Source organism: Cardiocondyla obscurior, linkage group LG04 (genome assembly GCF_019399895.1).
Source record: "Cardiocondyla obscurior isolate alpha-2009 linkage group LG04, Cobs3.1, whole genome shotgun sequence".
NCBI lineage: Eukaryota > Metazoa > Arthropoda > Insecta > Hymenoptera > Formicidae > Cardiocondyla > Cardiocondyla obscurior.
This window is the reverse complement of record NC_091867.1, coordinates 8090162-8109624: the sequence shown is the minus strand read 5'-3', so window position 1 is coordinate 8109624 and position 19463 is coordinate 8090162. Positions and strand designations below refer to the sequence as shown.

Sequence of the window (19463 nt, the reverse complement as noted above, 5' to 3'; positions counted from 1 at the left end):
GAGGGCCATCGCCGATCCTCGCGTTTGTGCGATATTGACCCGACCATATGCTCGTTAGTTCCCATAATATTGCCATCCTAGTACCGCTGATGTACGCGGCGGTGTCTAGATAGAGGCAGCAACAGGTAGGTGCTCCGTCATTGTTCTAATCACTCCGTCACGTATCTGATAGGTGAACTAGCGATTTGCTCGGTCACGTAAACTATAATCGCCTAATCTCGTGCCTTTCGCGCTGCTTCCTGTAATTTACGCTCATCGCGGATTAATGAAAAAGTGGTTATTACAATATAATTCTAACGCCGTGTAAAATTATATTTAAATAAAAAATTTACTTCGCAAAAGTAAATTATAAAAACATAGTTGTGACTAGTTAAGAACGGGTTTAGTAATAAATTTTCCGTTGCGTCGACACAAGAGCCAAACAAATCTATCGGCTCTTTTCATCTCGCAGTGTGATAAAAACTCTTCAAAATTTCTATAAATGCCAAAGCGGCATTCACGCAAACGGACCGCAAGGAAAGCTATTAAGAAAAAGCGTACGGTTTAGGTACGACTTAGGAGATTTCGGCGCCACATTCATTACCTGAAGCTTAAGTGACTACGCTAGTAAAAAAAAAAAAAAAAAAAAGAGTCAAGGCAAATGTAAACTATGTCAAAGTATTTCCTGGCTGGTCGAATCGCATATTCATAGAAAAATAACGACGGATTTTAAAGGAATAGAACTTTGACTTTTGCTTTTTTTTATCTTATAGTTTTACGTGCTTTCCGGCATGATTTAGACATCCAACGTAAATTTCCCTTTCGTCACTTTTTTTTATATTAGCTTCAAGCACAGCTCAGTAAAGTGCCCTGAGCGTTTTAATACTTAAAAAATTTATTACCCAATTTTTTGTTGCTCAGACTTATACCTAAATTTTATATGTGTGCGTTGCTCTTACGAATTGACTTGTTATTGGCATTTCAGTAACGTTCAGATATTTTATTTCAGTTTTAAAAACTGAAACTCCTTTATCTTTTTTTTTTTTTTTTACTTGACACGTCAATAATATTGTAACAAAGCTAGGATTTTTAAAGATTACTTTAAGTTGTGACGAAAAATATATCAAAACCGAAGTCAGGTCGGAAGTAACTTGCAACAAAAAGCATTCTCGAAAATAACGTTGTCGTTTTCTCCGACGTGTTATTGCATAATTCTGGTCATTGTTAAGAACCTACTTGTTTTTTTACGATATCTGCAACAGATAAATATATTCTGATTTCGATTTTATTAGGCGTTTGCCTTTCTGACAACGTGACTTAAATCTTTTGCTCACGTAAGAAACGCGAAAAAATTTTCCCCCTCCGTGAACGGCAGTGCAGAATAGAGAAGCGACGTGTCTATTGTCAAGCTCCGTATTCCCGAGGTAGTTACGTAGATAATCTTCTATCCCGACATATTGCACCGAAGCCAAAACGGTGCACGGTCGGACGAGCATTCGGCCGCATCGGCCTGTCAATGGCGGCCAAGTCGAGGGTTACAAACATATAAAACCGAGAATACATTTCTATTCGTAGAAAATATTTTTTCTGTCGCTCGTTTATAGAATCCCTGTACTGTCAATGTTTAAGAAAAGATTACGGAAACGTTTATAAAACACACGTAAATATTCGTAAGCTGAAAGACTTGTAGCTAAACAACTGTGCCAGTCTCTTCTTTCTGAATTATTTAACATTTTTATTTTCCAGTCATACAAAAAAAAAAAAAAAAAAAAAAAAAATAGTACTAAGTATCGCAAAGAAAATTTAAATCTTTTCTTTAACTGTTTAAATACACGTGTCTGGAGGAATTAATAACGCGCGCGATTAATTAAAGTTATCAAAGCACCCTTCGCATGTATACTTGCGGAGCGTTATAAAAAATGCACCTGGCGCAATCTATAAAGATAGCATCGACTCGTATAGGTCTCTTTCGGGCGAGGGAGAGTATGATATGCCATCGAGAGATCCAATCTTCGCGATATTACATCGGTTATGACAGATTCCTAGCGTAATTCGCCGACTGCAAAAACAGCTCGCGCCCCAACTCCGTTTCGCGCGCACACGCACACGGCGCGCACGCATGTACACGGTTTGCGAGGGGAGTATCGTAGGGATCGGGCACGAGATAATTCAAGATGGAGTCAGGGAGTCAGGCGCGGTGCATCTGCCCGCGTCGCTATTATTCCAAGTATATGCGCTTCGCCGTTTAACCTTCTCCGCGTATCGCCGTGGCATTTTGAATGGCAAAGCCCGTACAAAAGTCTACCCTCTACCTGAGCCTCCTCCGAACGCACGCATCAACGAATCACAACGGCCGCGAAAGGCGAAGGATTTAATTTCTCAAGCGGAGCATTCGAAATTACGGCGCTTACCGCAAAATTGTGGAACCAGCCGGATTAACCGAGCTAAAGACTTATTGTCTCAACTTCTTAGTAATTTTGAAAATAATTGCAATGATAGCGATGACGATCTATCCAAGACTAGCTCGTGCAAAAAAAAAAAAAAAATTCAAGTAAATTTAAAATTATACACGTAATGTAAAAAAAATTGCTATGTGCACCCCCTCGTGAGATGCGCGGATGCTCCTCTTCTTCTCACCTTCGTTGTGACTCGCGACGTGATGCACGCAGTGGGGATGATGACGCAACCCCCTGTCGTCTCACAGTAGTGGCGTTCAACCCCCGGACACGTCAGCGACGAACCACTCCTAACGTCAGAACCGCCCTTCGCCAAGGGTAGGGAGCACTCGGCCAATGAGACACGCTTTCCGTGGCAGCATCAAAAATGTTCACTATCGGTACTTCGCATCAAAAAGTCTTAGCTAAGGTGACTCTCAGTCACATTTCACCTCGATGCTAGTTCTCGACGTATCGCAGCCAAAAATGCCGTTAACCAGACGGTAGACTAGCCGTCCGAAAAGTTCGGCTTTGAAATAAAAAGGACAACATCCCATTGTGTGCGCGGTTCTGTCGGTCAAAGTTATCTTTCGCTCGAGATTTTTTTCAATGACTGTTGTGCAGTGACGATCACGAAGGATGCAGAATCAGGAGTCACAGATGGCTCACATGTCTGTTCCGCCGTCAAAGATGCCGGCTTCTTCAAGTAAATATATTTCTTTATTTTATGTTTGTTTGATTTTATCGAGAACTCGAATACATTTCTTAATATTTTATTTTAAAGTCGTTTTGTACTTTTTTTTTTAATTAATAATTTCGATGTGCGCGTGTAATTTTGTGCCAATATCTGCCTTGTCTTTTAACAATATTTTATAACGTCGTCAAAATAGTTTTATTTAGAGAAATGTAATTTTGAACATTCCGTTGTAAGCATTGGCTAGGTAAGATTAAACAGAAAAAGCAGCCAGTGGCTAAGTTCAACTAAAAATGTACATTAACTGTATTTACCATATTTACAACAGTTGCTCTAAGCTGCTTTTTTTGCTGAATCTAACCAATATTTTCTAATTTCTAATCTACAATCAGAAAAACAAATTTGATAGACTAACAAACAACTTTTTTTTTTTTGTATTAAAATTTGTTTTATTTGTACAAATATTTTTTTGTCCGAACATATTTGTTCTGTTTTATGTCATTGTACTTTAACTAAAGTCAGTTATTAGCATATGAATTCCGTAATAAAACCGTGAAAAATTGTTTGATTAAACGTAGTTTGAAACAATAAGAATTCGATAAGTAGAGTTCACAGACAATATTCACAGATAAACAGAATTGTACACGAAAGCACAAAGAATTGAATATTATCTAATTTGCTCTAATCTTCGTTCCGTCATTATATTGATTCTTTTAGGGTCATGCTTATTTCCATCATTTTATTGTAACTTCGGTTTAATTGCTTTATCTTTTTTTAGTTTAGCTCACTTTCTCTTTCTAGTCTTAAAGATTATAAAAAAAATAAAAAGTAAATTTAACCGACTTCACTATATTAATTTTTTTATATGTTTTTTAAAATATATTTTTTACACGTATATAATATATACATATGCAATGTATGTATACATATAATAATTATTTATCTAAATTCTAACTGACCGATCGTGATCATAAATTGCGGTGTCGATTTTTATAGATTGTCACGTACTAATTTTATCTCGTGTGAAACAACAAACATGTGGCCTTTAAATATAGCGAGCCACCGTGCATTTAAAGCGATTCATCCTCGAGCGTAGCTCATCCATGAGAAAGTAACAACAGATGGTTTAAAATGATGTACCGGGAACGAATCACCGTGGTAGTCGACTAGCAGGTTGTCGCGGGTGGTTGAACACAGCGTCATTTGGCCTCGAATCAGTGCAACGCACAGGATTAATTTGGGCGCAGTTATATAAATTTCTATTTAAATTATTAAGACAAGACTTTCTTTGCGAACGCGAGAGGGACGCGCGTCAATGAACCGAGCAGATGACTGATAAGCTGCGTTACTCTAGATCAATTAAATATGAATACGTATGCGTACTGATAGCAAACGGCTGTCTCGAAAAACACATGTCATTACATTCCCATGCTCGTTCGCAATGTGCCACCTGATGGTGCATGAAATGATAGAACGACAGGAAACAAGTCATCATTTAACTACATGCGTACATTTTGTACAGAAAATTACGAATATTTATATCGTACATTTATGTCGATTTTTAATATTTTCGATAACTTTTTATTAACACATTACTACGAATTGTTTTACGTAAATGTTTTATATGGTATTTATAAATGTGAATTTAGCAGACATTTTTACTACATTATTATTCGATTCTGTACCCGTCGATGCAGATGAATGTGTTACAAGTGAGCACCATGAAAGATCAATACGAAAAAAAGAGTTTAATGGCAGGACAGGTTATTTTTTGTTGACGAAACTCGGTGCCGTTCGAGTGGCGAGGCAACTATGGGTTGTCGCCGAGCGCAAAGCTAGTCATGTATGTTTCGTGGATCGGAGACACAATTTATCAACCCCCTGCAATTATATGAAGAAGTTCGTAATTTAGTACGAAAGTTCGGTCGGTGGATACATTTTTACTCCCGCGTTTTGTCAATTCTTGTCGCGCCGACTCGTCCTCTCTTTCACCCTTTGCATGCGAACGCGCACCGGCCGCAGACGATGCGCGCAAGAAACTTTTCCCTTAATTTCGTGGTCACGAACACGCGCGGGTGCCAACTTTCGGCTTTCGGCGAGAGTAAGCGAGAGATAAAGAGGGAAAACTTGAAATAACGTGGCCGGCGAATTACATATCCGATTATGTTCGCGGGACCCGGGTCTCCCCGCCCCGCACGCCTCCGCTTTCTGAATTTCAGATGTCGGATGTTCCACGTGCGCGTCGGGCTCGAATTTACAATTCTGACGTAATACGTGTATTCGGGCGGTTTTTCGTCGGTGGCTCAAATGAAATAATTAATACGGGGGCACACGTGCTCGCGCTTTAGAGTAATACTTACCGGTCTTCGTGCCGCACGGCAAACGTACGATTTTACATTCCCCTCTTTCCGCGAGCCACACCTCCGGGCCGAGGCTAATGACAGTATTTTTCGCATATATACGCGATTGAAAACGCGCGCATTCACGTTCCTCATCAAATATTCACGCGATTTTTACAGCAACCCCGTGAAAGGGCTTCCCTTTTCTACCTAAGCGTTTCCCCTTTCCCCTCCGTCTTTTCTTCCCTCTTTCCTACTTCGGCGAAGAAGACACGAAGGAATAGACTGTCCGCGATAGTTGCTATAAAAATCGCATGAATATTTAACGCGATATACGTGACAGAAGGAAGATCTGCCTGTGCAAAGTACAGTGCTCAATTTCTCGACGATGAAAAATTCAATCGCGAGTGACTCGCGAGCTGACCAACTGCAAATTTCATGCGAGCCGCGTGACGACGAGTGCAGAAACACGTTGCGTGATTCCGACGCGTGCTTGCGATCGTGGGCACGCGTGCACCAAGTTTCCCTCCTGGGAAGGGAGAGAAAAAGGTGGACATTCCTCGTCGAGGCGAGGGGTGCTGCCCTGTCATTCGGCCGCGGCCAACCCGTCTGCTTTCCGCTTGCGAACATGTGCACCGCGTTTTGCGCATTACCGCGACCTTCTCGTCAATGATTTACCCTCAGGAACACCAATGTCTTCTCTCTTTCGGTCACACGCACCGCCAAGAAGGGTAAGCGCCTTTTAACCGTGAATATTATAAAGAAAGAGAAAGAGCGGCTCGCGTGCACGACCGTGAAACTTCTCAATTTGTCGCTATTATCCGGTAATTGTAAGAAACAGTAAAAACGTGTAATATGAAAGTTGAGACTTAACAACCGAGTGTGTGACTCTCGCACGAGCGATCCCCAAAGGTTTTCAAAGAAATCGGAGATTTAAGTGGATTAATGATCATGTAAAGTATTTAGTCACGGTATCTTGTGTAAAGTTGCCATTAACTTCGGTAAGCTGGTATCTATTAATCAACAGGTTGTTGCGCGGCTTTAGCCGCGCGCGCTTTCCACGCTCGCAATTAAAAGAATTAAACGAGCCTTGGGTCGGATTGTTCTCGCACAGGTAGCGACTACAATAACTGAGATAAAGATAAAGAAACCGATGGGACAGATCGAATGAGAGAGAGAGAGTTCGGGGTTCGAGCAAAGTGTCGTGTTTCTGGCTGCTCACTTAGGATCACTGAATGCAGCAGCCACATCCGGCCTATTCAGGCCCATTCACGATCTCCTCGGGCTCAATGGCGTAGGCGGAGCCCGTGACAAGGAGTTGGTACCCCATTACAAACGCGCGCGCTCCCTCTTTCCCTTCCTGTTATCCGCGCGCCCGTGATTCGGGTCCACGTTTGCGTGTGTACGCGGCATATTGTACCACGTTCCCTCCTGCGGGAACTATTGGCGACAAATCGATCCATTCACGTCCAAAACGTCATTCAGCGGGCTCGTGTTGTCGCTCGTAAACGGGTTTCGACCAAAATACCGGCATTTTTCGCCGGCGGAGATTAACGCGTCCTTTCCCATTGATCGTTAACAATGGCCGTGCTTACTCGCCGACCGGCGACGACTCCGTCGCTGAACGCGAGAAAGTTGACGCGACGATTGTATCGAATTGATTGACGAGGGAATGATGAAGTGCCTATCCGCGTCAGCGCCGTTCCTTGCACAGATCACTGAAGTCGCTGCCTCGCGAAAACGTCTGTCAATCGCTGGGATCAAATTGCGCTGAAGTTCCTTTAAAAGGACTGCTGTTCGACCTACCGGACTTTGCAAAAATACGCGAAAAAGGAAGCTGCACTCTTTTTCTATTTTTTATTTTATTTTATTTTTTTTTTTTTTTATTTTATTTGATTTCTTATTAAAAAACTTTTGTCGTTATTTTATTTAGAATATTTTCTCCCATTTCAGGCCGCATTCTTTATGATATACCCTGCAAGGTGTGCCGAGATCACTCCTCGGGAAAACATTACGGTATATTTGCTTGCGATGGATGCGCCGGTTTTTTCAAGCGATCAATTAGAAGAAACCGTCAATACGTATGCAAGGCTAAGTCCGAGGGGGGTTGCATGGTAGACAAGACGCATCGGAATCAATGCCGTGCCTGTAGGCTAGCAAAATGCATACAGGCCGGCATGAACAAAGATGGTAATTGAGGCGTTCTCACTTCGGTGTTGTTTCGTTTTCGTCATTTCTTAAAATATTCTTATATTTTATTTTTTTTTTTTTTTTTTTTTTAATGACATATCTATATTTTTTTTATAGCTGTCCAACATGAGCGTGGCCCACGAAACTCGACACTTCGTAGGCAAATGGCTTTATTTCTTAAGGAACCTGAAATTATGAATAGCATGGTAGCACCGCCGCCAACGGCTTTAGATCTTGTTCTACCTAAAGCGCCGTCGGAACCACGCGTTTCGGTGGCTGGGCCATCGCCCCATCCTCCCTTGCATCCGGCATACTGCAACGCATTGACGATGTCAAAGGTACGTTTACATTTTCATATCTATACAGCACGTTAATTAAAAAAAAATAAAAAATGTTAATAAAATACATTTTTCTGGAATCGCAAAAATTTAGTTTCAACATCGAAGAAATTGGGATTGTCGTCATCTGTTGCAGATGCCATCGAGTATATCGAGCTTGCAGTTGCCATTTATCCCTTCGATCAATCCCGAATCCATATGCGAACAGGCCGCGAGGCTACTCTTCCTAAATGTGCACTGGGCACGAGATTTAGTATCAGCGACTAGCCTCGCCATGGAAGACCAGCTGATGCTGCTCGAGTCTTCCTGGCGCGAGCTTTTTTTACTGGCCGCCGCACAGATGATTCCGACTCTCGACCCCACGCCTTTACTACCGTTAAATCTTCAACGTATCGGGCTTGCGATAGAGGTAAATCGTTTTCGCGAAACTTTAGCCGGTTTTCACGCGATGAACCTCGATCAGCACGAGTTCGCCTGTATTAGAGCGATAGTGCTTTTCAAAGCTGGTCTAGACACAGAATCTTTATCCAGCAGCAGGAGCACTAGTAGCAACTCACCAAGCCCCGGGAGTCGGCTTAGGGACGCCGTATGCGTTGCTCGGTTGATGGACAGCGCACAATTAGCTTTAGGACAACGACTCAGCGGAGCTTCTTATGGAACTCTTAGGCTTAACAAACTGCTACTGTTATTACCTACGCTACGATCCGTATCTGCGCATGCTATCGAAGAATTATTTTTCAGAAAAACGATCGGCGTGATCCCGATCGAAAGGATTATCTGCGACGTGTATAAAGCGTCTTAACGTATACAAGCCGGTCCCGTCGAAGCAATATGACACTCAAATAGAAATCTTTATTTGTTATGTTTTTGTTCTAGCATGTTAAAAAATATTGAACGTTTGTAAATATTTTATTTATTTAAAAAGAAAAAAAAAGCTTTTTTTTAAAACTCTAAATTACTTAAAAAAAATTTTTTTTTTTATTATTGCATGACAAGAAAGTTGTAATTTTATTAATTTATTATACTGATATATAAATGTAATAATTCTATGACAATTCATTTACATCGAATTCGATTGTATACATATAATGTGCATTGACGTTAAGATTATCAGTCGTCGTTGAGAATTCGACATCTACGGATTTTTAAAAAAAAAAAAACGGCGTCTCGCGTATAAAAAGTAAAGGCAGTGCTTTGCTGCGCCTATACTTGGCGCGAAGCACTATGGTGCCTCTTGATTGCATTTACACACATTAAATTATGTATACATATAAGCAAGTGATTTAAACTTGTCCAATGTACAAATTTAAATTTAAACATATCAGAATTTTTCCATTTATATAAATATTATTTAATATACTATTTCGAAATTGTGCAAGAAGTTAATCAAAACCACTAGTAGAATTGTATTGACAATTAAAGAAATTATTATACGGATATATCTATGTAAATACGAATGTAAAAACGTAGCCTCATTACCGTTTAATTGTCGAATTAAATGAGTAAGACAAAAAATATATAGAATGATATCTTATTGCTGTGCACGTGCGAACAACTCAAACGTGTGTATTAATAAGATCTACGAATATGTATATTAACAGTATTGTATATTACAATGTATATTTAAAACGTTATTTATCTTAAAATATTCCTTGACATTTCCATCACGAATCTCCGTATATTTACAGGTATCAAGACAATGGCGCTAATTATTTTTCGGTATTTTCTGCCTGCCTTTAACCGAAGGATCTAGACGAGAGGAGATAGAGATCTACCTTCCATTTATTATAAGAGCGGAGAAAAGCAAAGGGATTATGTGTTCGAGATTTACCTGGGCCGTCGGGCCGCAGAATACGCGGTGATTTCACAGTGATTTGAGCTATAATCGCAGCACAAAGAAAACCATGCCGGACTCCGAAGGCGCTGTCAGTATATTTTGTATATTTCCCTACCTTCGTAAGCTAACGTGTAATCACCAGGGCAAATAGTTCCCGCCGAACTAATCCATGTCGACATTTCTGTCAACGGCCGTCGTGCTTCTGTTGGAGACCTAGTTATTTCTGAGACTCGATTCTTTTCAACATCTTTGTTACCGCCGTCTGCCGTCGCCAAATTTCTATTAGTTTCTCCACATTGCTATTCTTACGCTGTGTAAATAAGAACGAGTCGAGAAAGGTATTAGATAATGAAGTCTAAGACGGCTTATCTCTAACATAATTATATTATAATTGCACGCTGCGTCATGGGTTTCGTTTTTTTTAATTATTATTATTATTATTTTTTTTTTAGGTAATTGTATAAAATTACTTTACATTGATCGATTTATATTGGTGTTACTATATGCTTAAAAAGTGCGACGGAATATTCTCACGAAGTTCCGAGATGCGGGACATGTGGAGTAATTTTGGCGCTCGCTTCAATTGCGACTCTCGTTACTCGCATGAACGAACTCTCGAATGTTGCCACTTATCGGCACTACTGCTTCTTTTTTGCCTAAATATGTTTATGTCGATACGCATTTCAATTCTCACCCTCTTGTTTGCTCAAACTTACGTGCAAAGATCTTTCGAACGTCTAAAAATATTAACAACGATTGAAAGACGCGTGTACGTACATAATCGACTTGCAAAAAATTTCGTTTTTAATAAAATAATTTATTTCCACCTATTCCATCGTTCTTTTCATAGAACGATAAAGATCTTTAATAGAAGTCGTCAAGAAGTCGACTTTTACGAGTAAATTTTTCGCAGGCTTTTATATTTCCTCGTACAAATACTAAAAGATTTTGTAAATCAAAGCGTTGGAGAATGTAACTGTCACGTTTAGCTAAAACTTTTCCCAATAGGTGGATCGAGGTGGAATATTTACCTGGCTAATTCGACAGGCTATTATACCCGAATCCAGACTATTTTTTTTTTTTTTTTTTGAAGGATTCCGCTATCCGGTTGAACTCTTGACCGGCTACTGTTTAATTCAAAGTTAGCCATCCAAATAATAGGTTTCCTCAACAAATTATATACCTACCAGTCATTTTTGTATTTTAGAAAGGTCGAAATCCTGCAAGATAGACTATAAATCTAATTTTTTTTTTTTTTTTTTTTTAATATAAAGAAATTATAATTAAAATTTCAACACAACGTTTTCTGTATAAAATATTTTTTTTATTAATGCTGCTATAAAAAAATATATAATTTCAAATCGCAAAATGTTTAACATAGACAATCGTTGTTAAATTTAAAATTTACAAATTTGATTGAAGCGAAGTTCCACGCAAATCACTGAGCTTTTCGAAAGCGGAGGGGTGCGTGTATCATTTGCGAGGGACGAAGAGAAGCAATATCCGTAGCACCCAATTAACATCTCGATTTAATAAAGCTCTCTCTTGAGCCGCCGTATGTTACCATTTCTCGCACAAAGTGTCTACCGGCTAAAGAAAGGTGGACAGAGAGAAAAAGAGGGAGAGTCCGCCTGTCCTCACTGCACCCTCGAAGCTTGCTCTCGTAATCGAGGAGGCCTACGCTCTTCAGCAAGTAACACTGTAACGTTTCCGGGTGAGTGAATAATAATCCTGGGACTTTTGAACAATGACGAGCCACTCCGGGGGCAACAATGTCGATATCAGAGAGGCTGCATTATAACGTTATAGATCTATAGCCGGGGGCTGCGGAATTCCTCTGGTTAAAATAAAAGCTGTTCCGAAAGTACACATGGACACTTACGCGCATGCAAATAATTGCACCGACATACATAACAATTTTTTTTTACTACATTTAATTAAAACTACATTCTTGAAAAGAAGCGTTTCAATCTCTATAGATAGTTTATTAATTTTTTTAAAGAATAATCGTGATAATATATTATCTTAAAATTATACAAAAAAAAAAGAACGTGTACGTATATAATGTAAAACATTTTATTTAAAATGTGAACGAAAGTTGAGCAGATTAAAAATAACTACCTGTAAAATTTCGTCAATATTTTAATAATTTTAGTTGATGGCCGGTTGTGTGTGCTGCAATTAATACGCGAACGGTTTCCCACCGATAAAGTATTTGACAGCACCTTGCCACCTCGACCGCGGAGAGCGATGAAAACACACGGCTCTAGTTCAAGAACGCGCGGCTCATTCCGCGGGACAATACCGTAAACAATAACGTCGATCTCCCATCGCTCGCCTTTGCCCACCGCGTATCGCCGTATCGTATAAGTAACAGTAACAAAACGCGAACGAGGGACAATGGGGCGACGATGTAATTGCACCCCACAGTGGCAACTGGTACTTATACGTACAAAGGGCACTCGACTATATGTTACAATCTCGATTTCGTCGCCGATTCACGAAGGCCCAGAGACTGCGAGGGAAAGAAAGAGAGAGAGAGAAGCTCTGAGAGACCGCGTCAATGCCGTTCAAGTGATCTCTCACGAATTGCGCTTTGCTTTGTACGCCATTGTTGGCTTTGTTTTGAGGTAACAAAATAGAAAACGCGACCGGCATTCTAGTCAATTAGTGACCATGCGATCCCCCCAGGTAGATCTCGTAAAGTGGGACACTTCCTGAATTCTCAGCTCGCGATCTTGTAGTCTCGGCTTATAATTCGTTTTCACGAAACATTATTAACGTGCTTCGAGTTTCTCCGAGTTTAAATTAAGGGTACCGGCTTGGCACTGTTTTAACATTAAATGCATTTAATTATTCTTATTATTATTAAAGATTTTAATTTTTTTAGCATTGAATTGAGTTATCTTTTGTACCAATATGTAATGCAAAAAAAAAAAAAAAAAAAAAGGAAAAGGGAAAAATAAGCGATCAAAATCGAGCATCCGTACCGTCACGAAGAAACTCGCCTTACCCCGCCGATATAATTTATTCGGACAATAAGCATGCGTCTAACAGGCGTTCTACCCCTCCGCCGTACAGTGGGCATCAGTGTCAGGCACGGTGATGAGCCCCTCAATGACAGCGACCAACATAATCTGTTCCCATCAGCCAAGTACATAATGGACGCATCAACGGCGGGAAGCGACAATGGGAGCCGGGTAGCGTTTTACAGAAGCGCGCAGTGGTTGCGCCCGGAATTGACGGGGGTGGTGAACGAAGGGTGGCTAGTAAGTGGGCACGGGCGAGGGGTGAGAGACAGTCGTCGTCGTAGTCGTCGTCGTCATTTCCTGGCATGCTCGAAACGCGGATGCACGCGTTTAACGCAACGCAGCGCAGCGGTAACGCATATAATTCGGCCCGTAGGTTTACGGTGAGACGAGGCGAGGTCCCGCTTTATTAAATTCCTGACGCGAAACGCCCGGCACGTGCAAATATTCGTTCGTCGAGTGAGACGCAACGATTCCGGGGGCTTGCTTACGGCAAATACGCTAAATTCAACCGAGCCAACCCCCCGGGCTCACGGGAGATCCGAGTCGCGAGAAGCCGTGCCGAAGTCGCGGGAACGTTTCCAGCTGCTGGCTTGGCCCTGCCGCCTCTAGCAATCCCTTAAAATTTAAATAGTCCCCATATACACATCGCGAAGTAATAACTTTTCGTTGTTTTAGCCTAAAAAAAAAAAAAAAAAAAAAAAAAAGTACACGGCGTATCGAGATTTTCTCGTACGGACGGATTTTAATATTATGTTAAACAATTTCTGCTTACGATATGTTCGTATATGATGCAAAACTAAAATTAAATGTTATCGAATGTACACATATTACGTGATTATGTCAAACGGGAACTTATATAACTGAAATAGACGTATTTATTTTTGCGCGAACAGGTTGGATCAGTTTTTAATATTTGGTATGCAAATCAAGAAAGTTTATCGTAATTGATTGCACTTCAAGCGGAAGCTTTATTAGAGAAAAGATAATGAGTTATATAAATGACATAATTAAAGTAAGTTGGAAATTTTTTTAATAATTGGAATACCACTATATTTAATTATTATTAACTAATCGTTAGCAGAAATGGAAGCTTGGTAACGTGCGCGGGCTCGTATTTTTATTTCACAATTTTCTCTCTCTCTCTCTCTCTCTCTCTCTCTCTCTCTCTCTCTCTCTTCTCTCTCCCCCGTTAGGTAGAAATGTCACACTGCATCGTGACAGGACTTTTCATCCTTTCTCCTTGTGTTACGACATCGTTTGCTCAAAGGACCATGTCCCCAGTGTTGGGCGCGAGCGTTTAAGACGCTAAAAAGCACGTGTGTGCGACAGACAATTATGAGACCGGCTACGGCGACTTAAGACCACATGAAGGCTCACAACACGAGCGAAGCCGGGCCCCCCCTTTCACAATGGCTGACTTCGTAAGGCAAAAATCAGAAAGTTAGGCTTCCGATCCCGTACTATATCTCGGCTACGAAGAGAGAAAGAGAGAGAGTGAGAGGGACCGGCGAGTGAGCCAGTTTCCGAGGGATGCGCAGCTGTCATAGAGAGTGCAGCGATTGGCCGGCACTATTAGTCGGCCATGCTGAATCTTTCCGGTCTGGCTTCTCCTCATAATAGTACGGAGGACTTGGAACAGGGTCAGTAACTTCGCTAAAGATCAGGGTCGCCCAATAACATCTCACGTCGCTCTCGTACCCGCGAGCGTTTCGTTTATTCATTGTTCGGCTGACAACATTGCTCGTCAGCCTCGATAAAATAGGTAGGCTCAACGTCGAATCGACTGTCCATAGATTTCATCTCCCGAGCAAATAAAGATACGAAAAGAACGATTTAGATTGAAGAAAGAGCATTTTATTTCCCATCGGGTTTTTTTTTAGAGCTTTAAAGCAGGACTCCGTGCGAAAAAGATGCGCCGTACGCGTTGATATGAAAATCCCTCGTGCCTGGCGGACACTCTTGACTGTTTGCCGGTGACACATGAAACATTTTCGCGTACGGGACGATTGCGTCGATTATGACAAACAGGAACGCGGCGTGCCTCTGTTATTGAAATAAATCCCGTCATAATCATCGCTAACACTTCCAAATGGAATCTGGAATAAGCCAGCAGCGCCGGGAGAAATGGTCAAGAGAGGCGGAGAGCGAAAAAAAAATAGAGGGTTGCCGGGGGGACTCGATTGTCCGCCGCGTGCCGCCACCCTAAGGATTAAGCGCAATTATTGGAATCACTCCAACAGACCACAACCCGTTTCACACGCTCTTTACGTCCTTTGGGCTGTCATGAAAGCTCTTGCGCTATTAAAATATATCTTAATATTTCGAAATACGTGCGCACAGTATTCACTCATAAAAGTAAACGTGAAAACAAAATTAAATATTATAAGATTTTATTAAGAATTTAAAATGTCTCGTTTTTTTTTTCTTTTTTTTTTCTTTTTTTTCTGAAAATATCGATCTTTCTTTTCTCATATGCTCATGAAGAATAATCACTGGTCTTTGTATTTAACTAGTGGGTATTTAAGTGAATGTGCAGTTCAACAGGCTGCAATAAAACAGTATAACGAGGTAACATTAATCGCGCTTTGTATATCGGAATTTGCAACGGCGTCGAGTGCATAAGGTGACGCTCATTCCTTTTTATCTTCTGGAATTGTTATAATTAATTCCTAAAATTATTTAACATACATATACTATTGTTTGTTCATCACGCTTATTTTGACCTAATAAGTATTAAAATTTTGAGCGTTTATAAATTTAATATCTCGACGCTTTTGTTAACGGACCAAGATTTGCTCAAAGAAGAGCTGTAATCCAAAGTACAAGAATTTTCAAGAAAATATTTTGTATTATAAATACTTTCTTAAGTACTTTCGAAATCGGGTAACATATTTCTTGTCGATGAAAGCCACAAAAGCCGACCTCCTCTCTCTTTTTCCTCGTGTTACCTCGGCGAAGGAAACACGACACCCGTTAGCACCGTTGCGAAATCCGCGGACGAAAAACGTACGTTTCAACGAGCCGAGATACCTGTATCGCGTTAGCCTCGTAATTAGCTGCACAAAAGCCATGCGAAGCACATTACGCAGTCTATATCTAATCTGTATTACAAATGAAATGCTGGCGGTTTATTTTTTTTGCGATCACGCTTCGAGAGCAGGTTCCGTTAAGCGTGCAGTTATAGCAGCATTTTTTTTAATCCTTAATATTATTCACCGTGTGCATTTATTAATATTAAACATCAGTTAGAAATTCTTTTCAAAGGCAGAAAACAGAGGTTTCGATAAGTTCTCAAATTTTCTGCTAAGATATTTTTATTCGCGGCTAAACGTAAAAATTTTGTGAATATTTATCGCGCTCCAACTCCGCAAAGTTTCCTTGACAAATCTCTAACGCTCGTGACACCGTTCCACGTGCGCGCACGTACACGTGATGTCACTGCCTAACCGCTCGTCACCCTTTTCGGATGCGGCCTGGGTTTTGGCTTGCTATAACTCCGATAATTATGTTACCAATGCGTCGAAGGACAAAGAGCTCTTGAACGACATGGATGGTTCGCTCGTTCGCTCGCTCGCTCGCGAGAGCCAGAAAAGAGACGTGGTTGCTTGGTAGTCCAGCTGCCGGTAATCCTCCCTTTGTAATTTGCCTCTATGACCCCCTCTCCCTTCAGTGGCGTCGATTTTTTTTCCGTGAACCTTTCCCCGCGTGTTTTTCAGCAATTTTCTAGCCATCGGTGCGGCACTTTCGCCGCAAAATTCTAATCCGCCCATTCTAATCTATTTGCTTTTGCGATATAAACGCAACCGCGTAAAGAAAGCGGCGAAAAAAAATATCAAACACATTATGAAATTAAACTAGATCCATTATGTAAACTAATTGCGCGTTGCGTGTAATTGACACTCGAACTAATCGCGCGGAACGATTGTCGCAGCGGACTCGCCCGACGAATAGGGTGAAAAAATTAGTTATCTTTAAAATGTTCAGTAATACAATTATTTTTCTTTTTTTTTTTTTCAGATAAGTAAGCATCTCCGTAAGTTCCAAAGCGACGATAGAAGCTTGATTCGCGAGATCACAGAATGATCTACGCCAATGGCCGAAAGCAGTTGATGTCACCGTGGCCGTGCCCTCCGGATAATAGAGTCTGCGACTTTAATGGACTCGCTAATCCTCTTCCCTGTTTGTCGGCGAGGGGGCACGCATTCACGGGATGCACGGAGGTAAGAATCGGCAGCGAGGGGGGCAGAACGGGATGGTGTGACTGCGGTGCGTGCGCCTCTCTGGGGTGCGCGAAGTGAAGACTGCATTCGTTCGTGCGGGCCGCCGTCATGGCGGCGGCAAGGGGGTGACGCACAAGGGGGTGATCTCCTCGGCCCGGTTCTGCCGGAGTGGTGACGTGCAGATACGCCCCTTGTGCGGAACCATCGGTGCGATGATACCCTCGGATTTCTCGGCTGAGTTATGCCGCGCTCTATATACGAGCCCCGAACGCTCACCCAACTGCATTTGTCGGCAGAAATATGAACGTTTTCGGTTTAATATTCATTCATTGGCGCGAATTAAAGAAAACGCGTACTTCGATCGGTGGTTGCGGCCGGCAGATCCGAAAGGGAATGGTTAAGGGGTGCATAATTAAACGACAAATACGTATCAAAGTTGACGTAAACGATGACAATATATATAATCTTAAAGTTCCGACACGATTTGACACAGCAATACGATTTGTGTTCGAATCGAGAGAAGCTCTGGATTAAATTTATTTGCGTAGAATTTCTCTTAATTTACAAATTGGTATGAGAATCTAAATGCGGTCGTGAATGAACGAAATGGGCGAAGTAAAATTAAAAAATATGTACGAATTAATAACGATTAAAAAAAAAAAAAGATAGAAAGCTCTGACATAATTTGTAATAAAAAATCTCTAGAGATTAATTTTTCGCGCAATTATTCGGACAAAAATATAAAATCTATAAACTTAACTTTCTTGATTTAATTTGTCAGAATAAATTAAAGACGTTTAATAAAATATTACAGAAAGAAATAATCATCCTTGCGAAGATGTTCATTTCAACAAAAATCACGATTTCATCGGTAATAAAGATTAATAAATGCAATGGATGCAATGATAAAGTATATGAGGTATGACGGGTGCTTTTATGATAAAAAAAAAAAATAGAAAAAAAAGAAATGAAACGACCGACGTCTAGAATTTAGATCGTCGTCCCGACGTTCTTATCAGCGTTATCCCTGACGTCCCTGTCCCTGCGGGATTGTATTACCCAGGTTGTATTGAGCTTGCACGAGCTGTTGAAGATGCGGCGGGAGATTTCTGGAGTACTGATAATTAGGCTCGGCGGGTGGCTGCTGCGGTTGCGGGGCGTAATTGGAACGATATTGCGGAGCGGGTTGCGGTTGCGGTTGCGGTTGCGGCGCATAATTATTGTTGTACTGCGGGGTAGGTTGTCGAGCTCCGGCCGACGGAGCGTATTGAGCTGGTCTTACGGGGATCTGCTTGTAGGTCGGCTGCGGAGGCGCCTGGCCTATTTGCACTTTCGGTCGATACTGAGTCGCCTGGTTTTGCTGCAGCACCTGGGGCTCGATAGGCTGCGAAGGCTTCAAATTCGGCACTTGTTGCGGCGGTAGATTGACAATCGGATCTCGGTACTGCTGCGCGGCTAATATCTGCTTGATTGCCGCCGGCGCTTGATTGAAGGCTCGGTAGCTGGGTTGCGCCTGCCTACGCTCCCGATTATGGTCTGCGCGATAATTAATAGTGAGTCCTAAAAGAGAATTTAAAAAATATGCCAAATGAAATATTTTGCTACTTACTGTGGACTTCTGTACCCAGCGTAGCGGGCGCCACGACGAGGATCAAGAGCTGAAAGACAATAGTAACGGGGGGATGATATTTTAGGCAAATAAAAAAATTTTTTTTTTTTAATTACGTACTGTGAAGGTAAACGAAAAAATGGTCACGAATTTAATTAACTTCTTTCTTTAAACGTTATCCTTACTCTTATACCCGCGATGACTTAATATATAAGATATTAATTTTCACCGCAAAAGGAAGAAAATGAAAAGGCCATTAGACACGAACGTTCGTTCCGTCAACTTTTTGCGCGTCAATTTCCTCGGGACGTACTTGACACCCGATCGATGAACGATAAAGTTTTGCTTGTCCTCTCTTTTCCTTCTTTAGATTACATGCTCGGGAATAAAACTGCGACGATTTTAACGATCAACTCGAGATTGGAAAGCAAAAACGAGCACTCCGCTCGGACGTCGGACTCTCCACGTCGGCGTATTTAATCGGCACTTTCTACCAACGTGCATATCGCGCCGCGAAAATTCACGATGCTCTCGCGGCCGCAGACTTACAAGAAATCTCATGATTACTGAACAACGGTATCCGAAGGGCAGCAGGACGAAACTGGCGGCCGCGTCGCGACGCACTTCTATATGGGGCCCCGGTCGTCGCGAGTTGAACCGTGCCGTCGGCCACCACCAGCTTTCATGGTTGGACGGGTTTCAACCGATTTTTTTCTTTCGCGTGCAAATCCCCCGCCCGTTGTCACGTAATTCAACGAGCCAGTGCGCCCCGTGGCCTATAACAGCCAGC

General features: G+C 41.5%; 3 protein-coding genes across 6 annotated transcripts in view; 2 read left to right on the top strand and 1 right to left on the bottom strand.

The window, feature by feature from the left end:
• The window catches only part of LOC139102038 (cuticular protein 19), a 171177-nt gene that overhangs the window by 136200 nt on the left and 15514 nt on the right, over positions 1 to 19463 (top strand). For all 3 annotated transcript variants that reach the window (XM_070655664.1, XM_070655663.1, XM_070655665.1), the window contains one exon: positions 16862 to 17064. The gene's annotated coding sequence lies outside the window, so the exon portion shown is untranslated. The remainder of the gene's footprint in view (positions 1 to 16861; positions 17065 to 19463) is intronic.
• Positions 2021 to 13353, top strand: Tll (nuclear receptor subfamily 2 group E member tailless). Of its 2 annotated transcripts, none has more exons than XM_070654846.1 (4): positions 2021 to 3120; positions 7401 to 7637; positions 7755 to 7975; positions 8112 to 13353. In XM_070654846.1, exons 1-4 carry the CDS (start codon positions 3054 to 3056, stop codon positions 8775 to 8777), a joined length of 1191 nt encoding a protein of 396 aa, XP_070510947.1. In that variant the 5' UTR covers positions 2021 to 3053; the 3' UTR covers positions 8778 to 13353. The 2 variants fall into 2 exon arrangements, with proteins under 2 accessions (XP_070510947.1, XP_070510946.1); XM_070654845.1 differs by having other exon boundaries at positions 8070 to 13353.
• On the bottom strand, positions 17847 to 18712 carry LOC139102194 (uncharacterized; the record flags this gene model as incomplete). Its single annotated transcript, XM_070655928.1, has 1 exon — positions 17847 to 18712. A coding segment is annotated over one exon (627 nt), but the record flags the coding sequence as incomplete, so codon positions are not given.

Excerpts from the sequence above, each read along its gene's own strand:
- Tll (XM_070654845.1), top strand. The coding sequence starts at position 3,054 with ATGCAGAATCAGGAGTCACAGATGGCTCACATGTCTGTTCCGCCGTCA. Across the intron at positions 7,638-7,754 it reads GGCCGGCATGAACAAAGATG|CTGTCCAACATGAGCGTGGC; the intron begins GTAATTGAGGCG and ends TTTTTTTTATAG. Across the intron at positions 7,976-8,069 it reads ACGCATTGACGATGTCAAAG|TTTCAACATCGAAGAAATTG; the intron begins GTACGTTTACAT and ends GCAAAAATTTAG.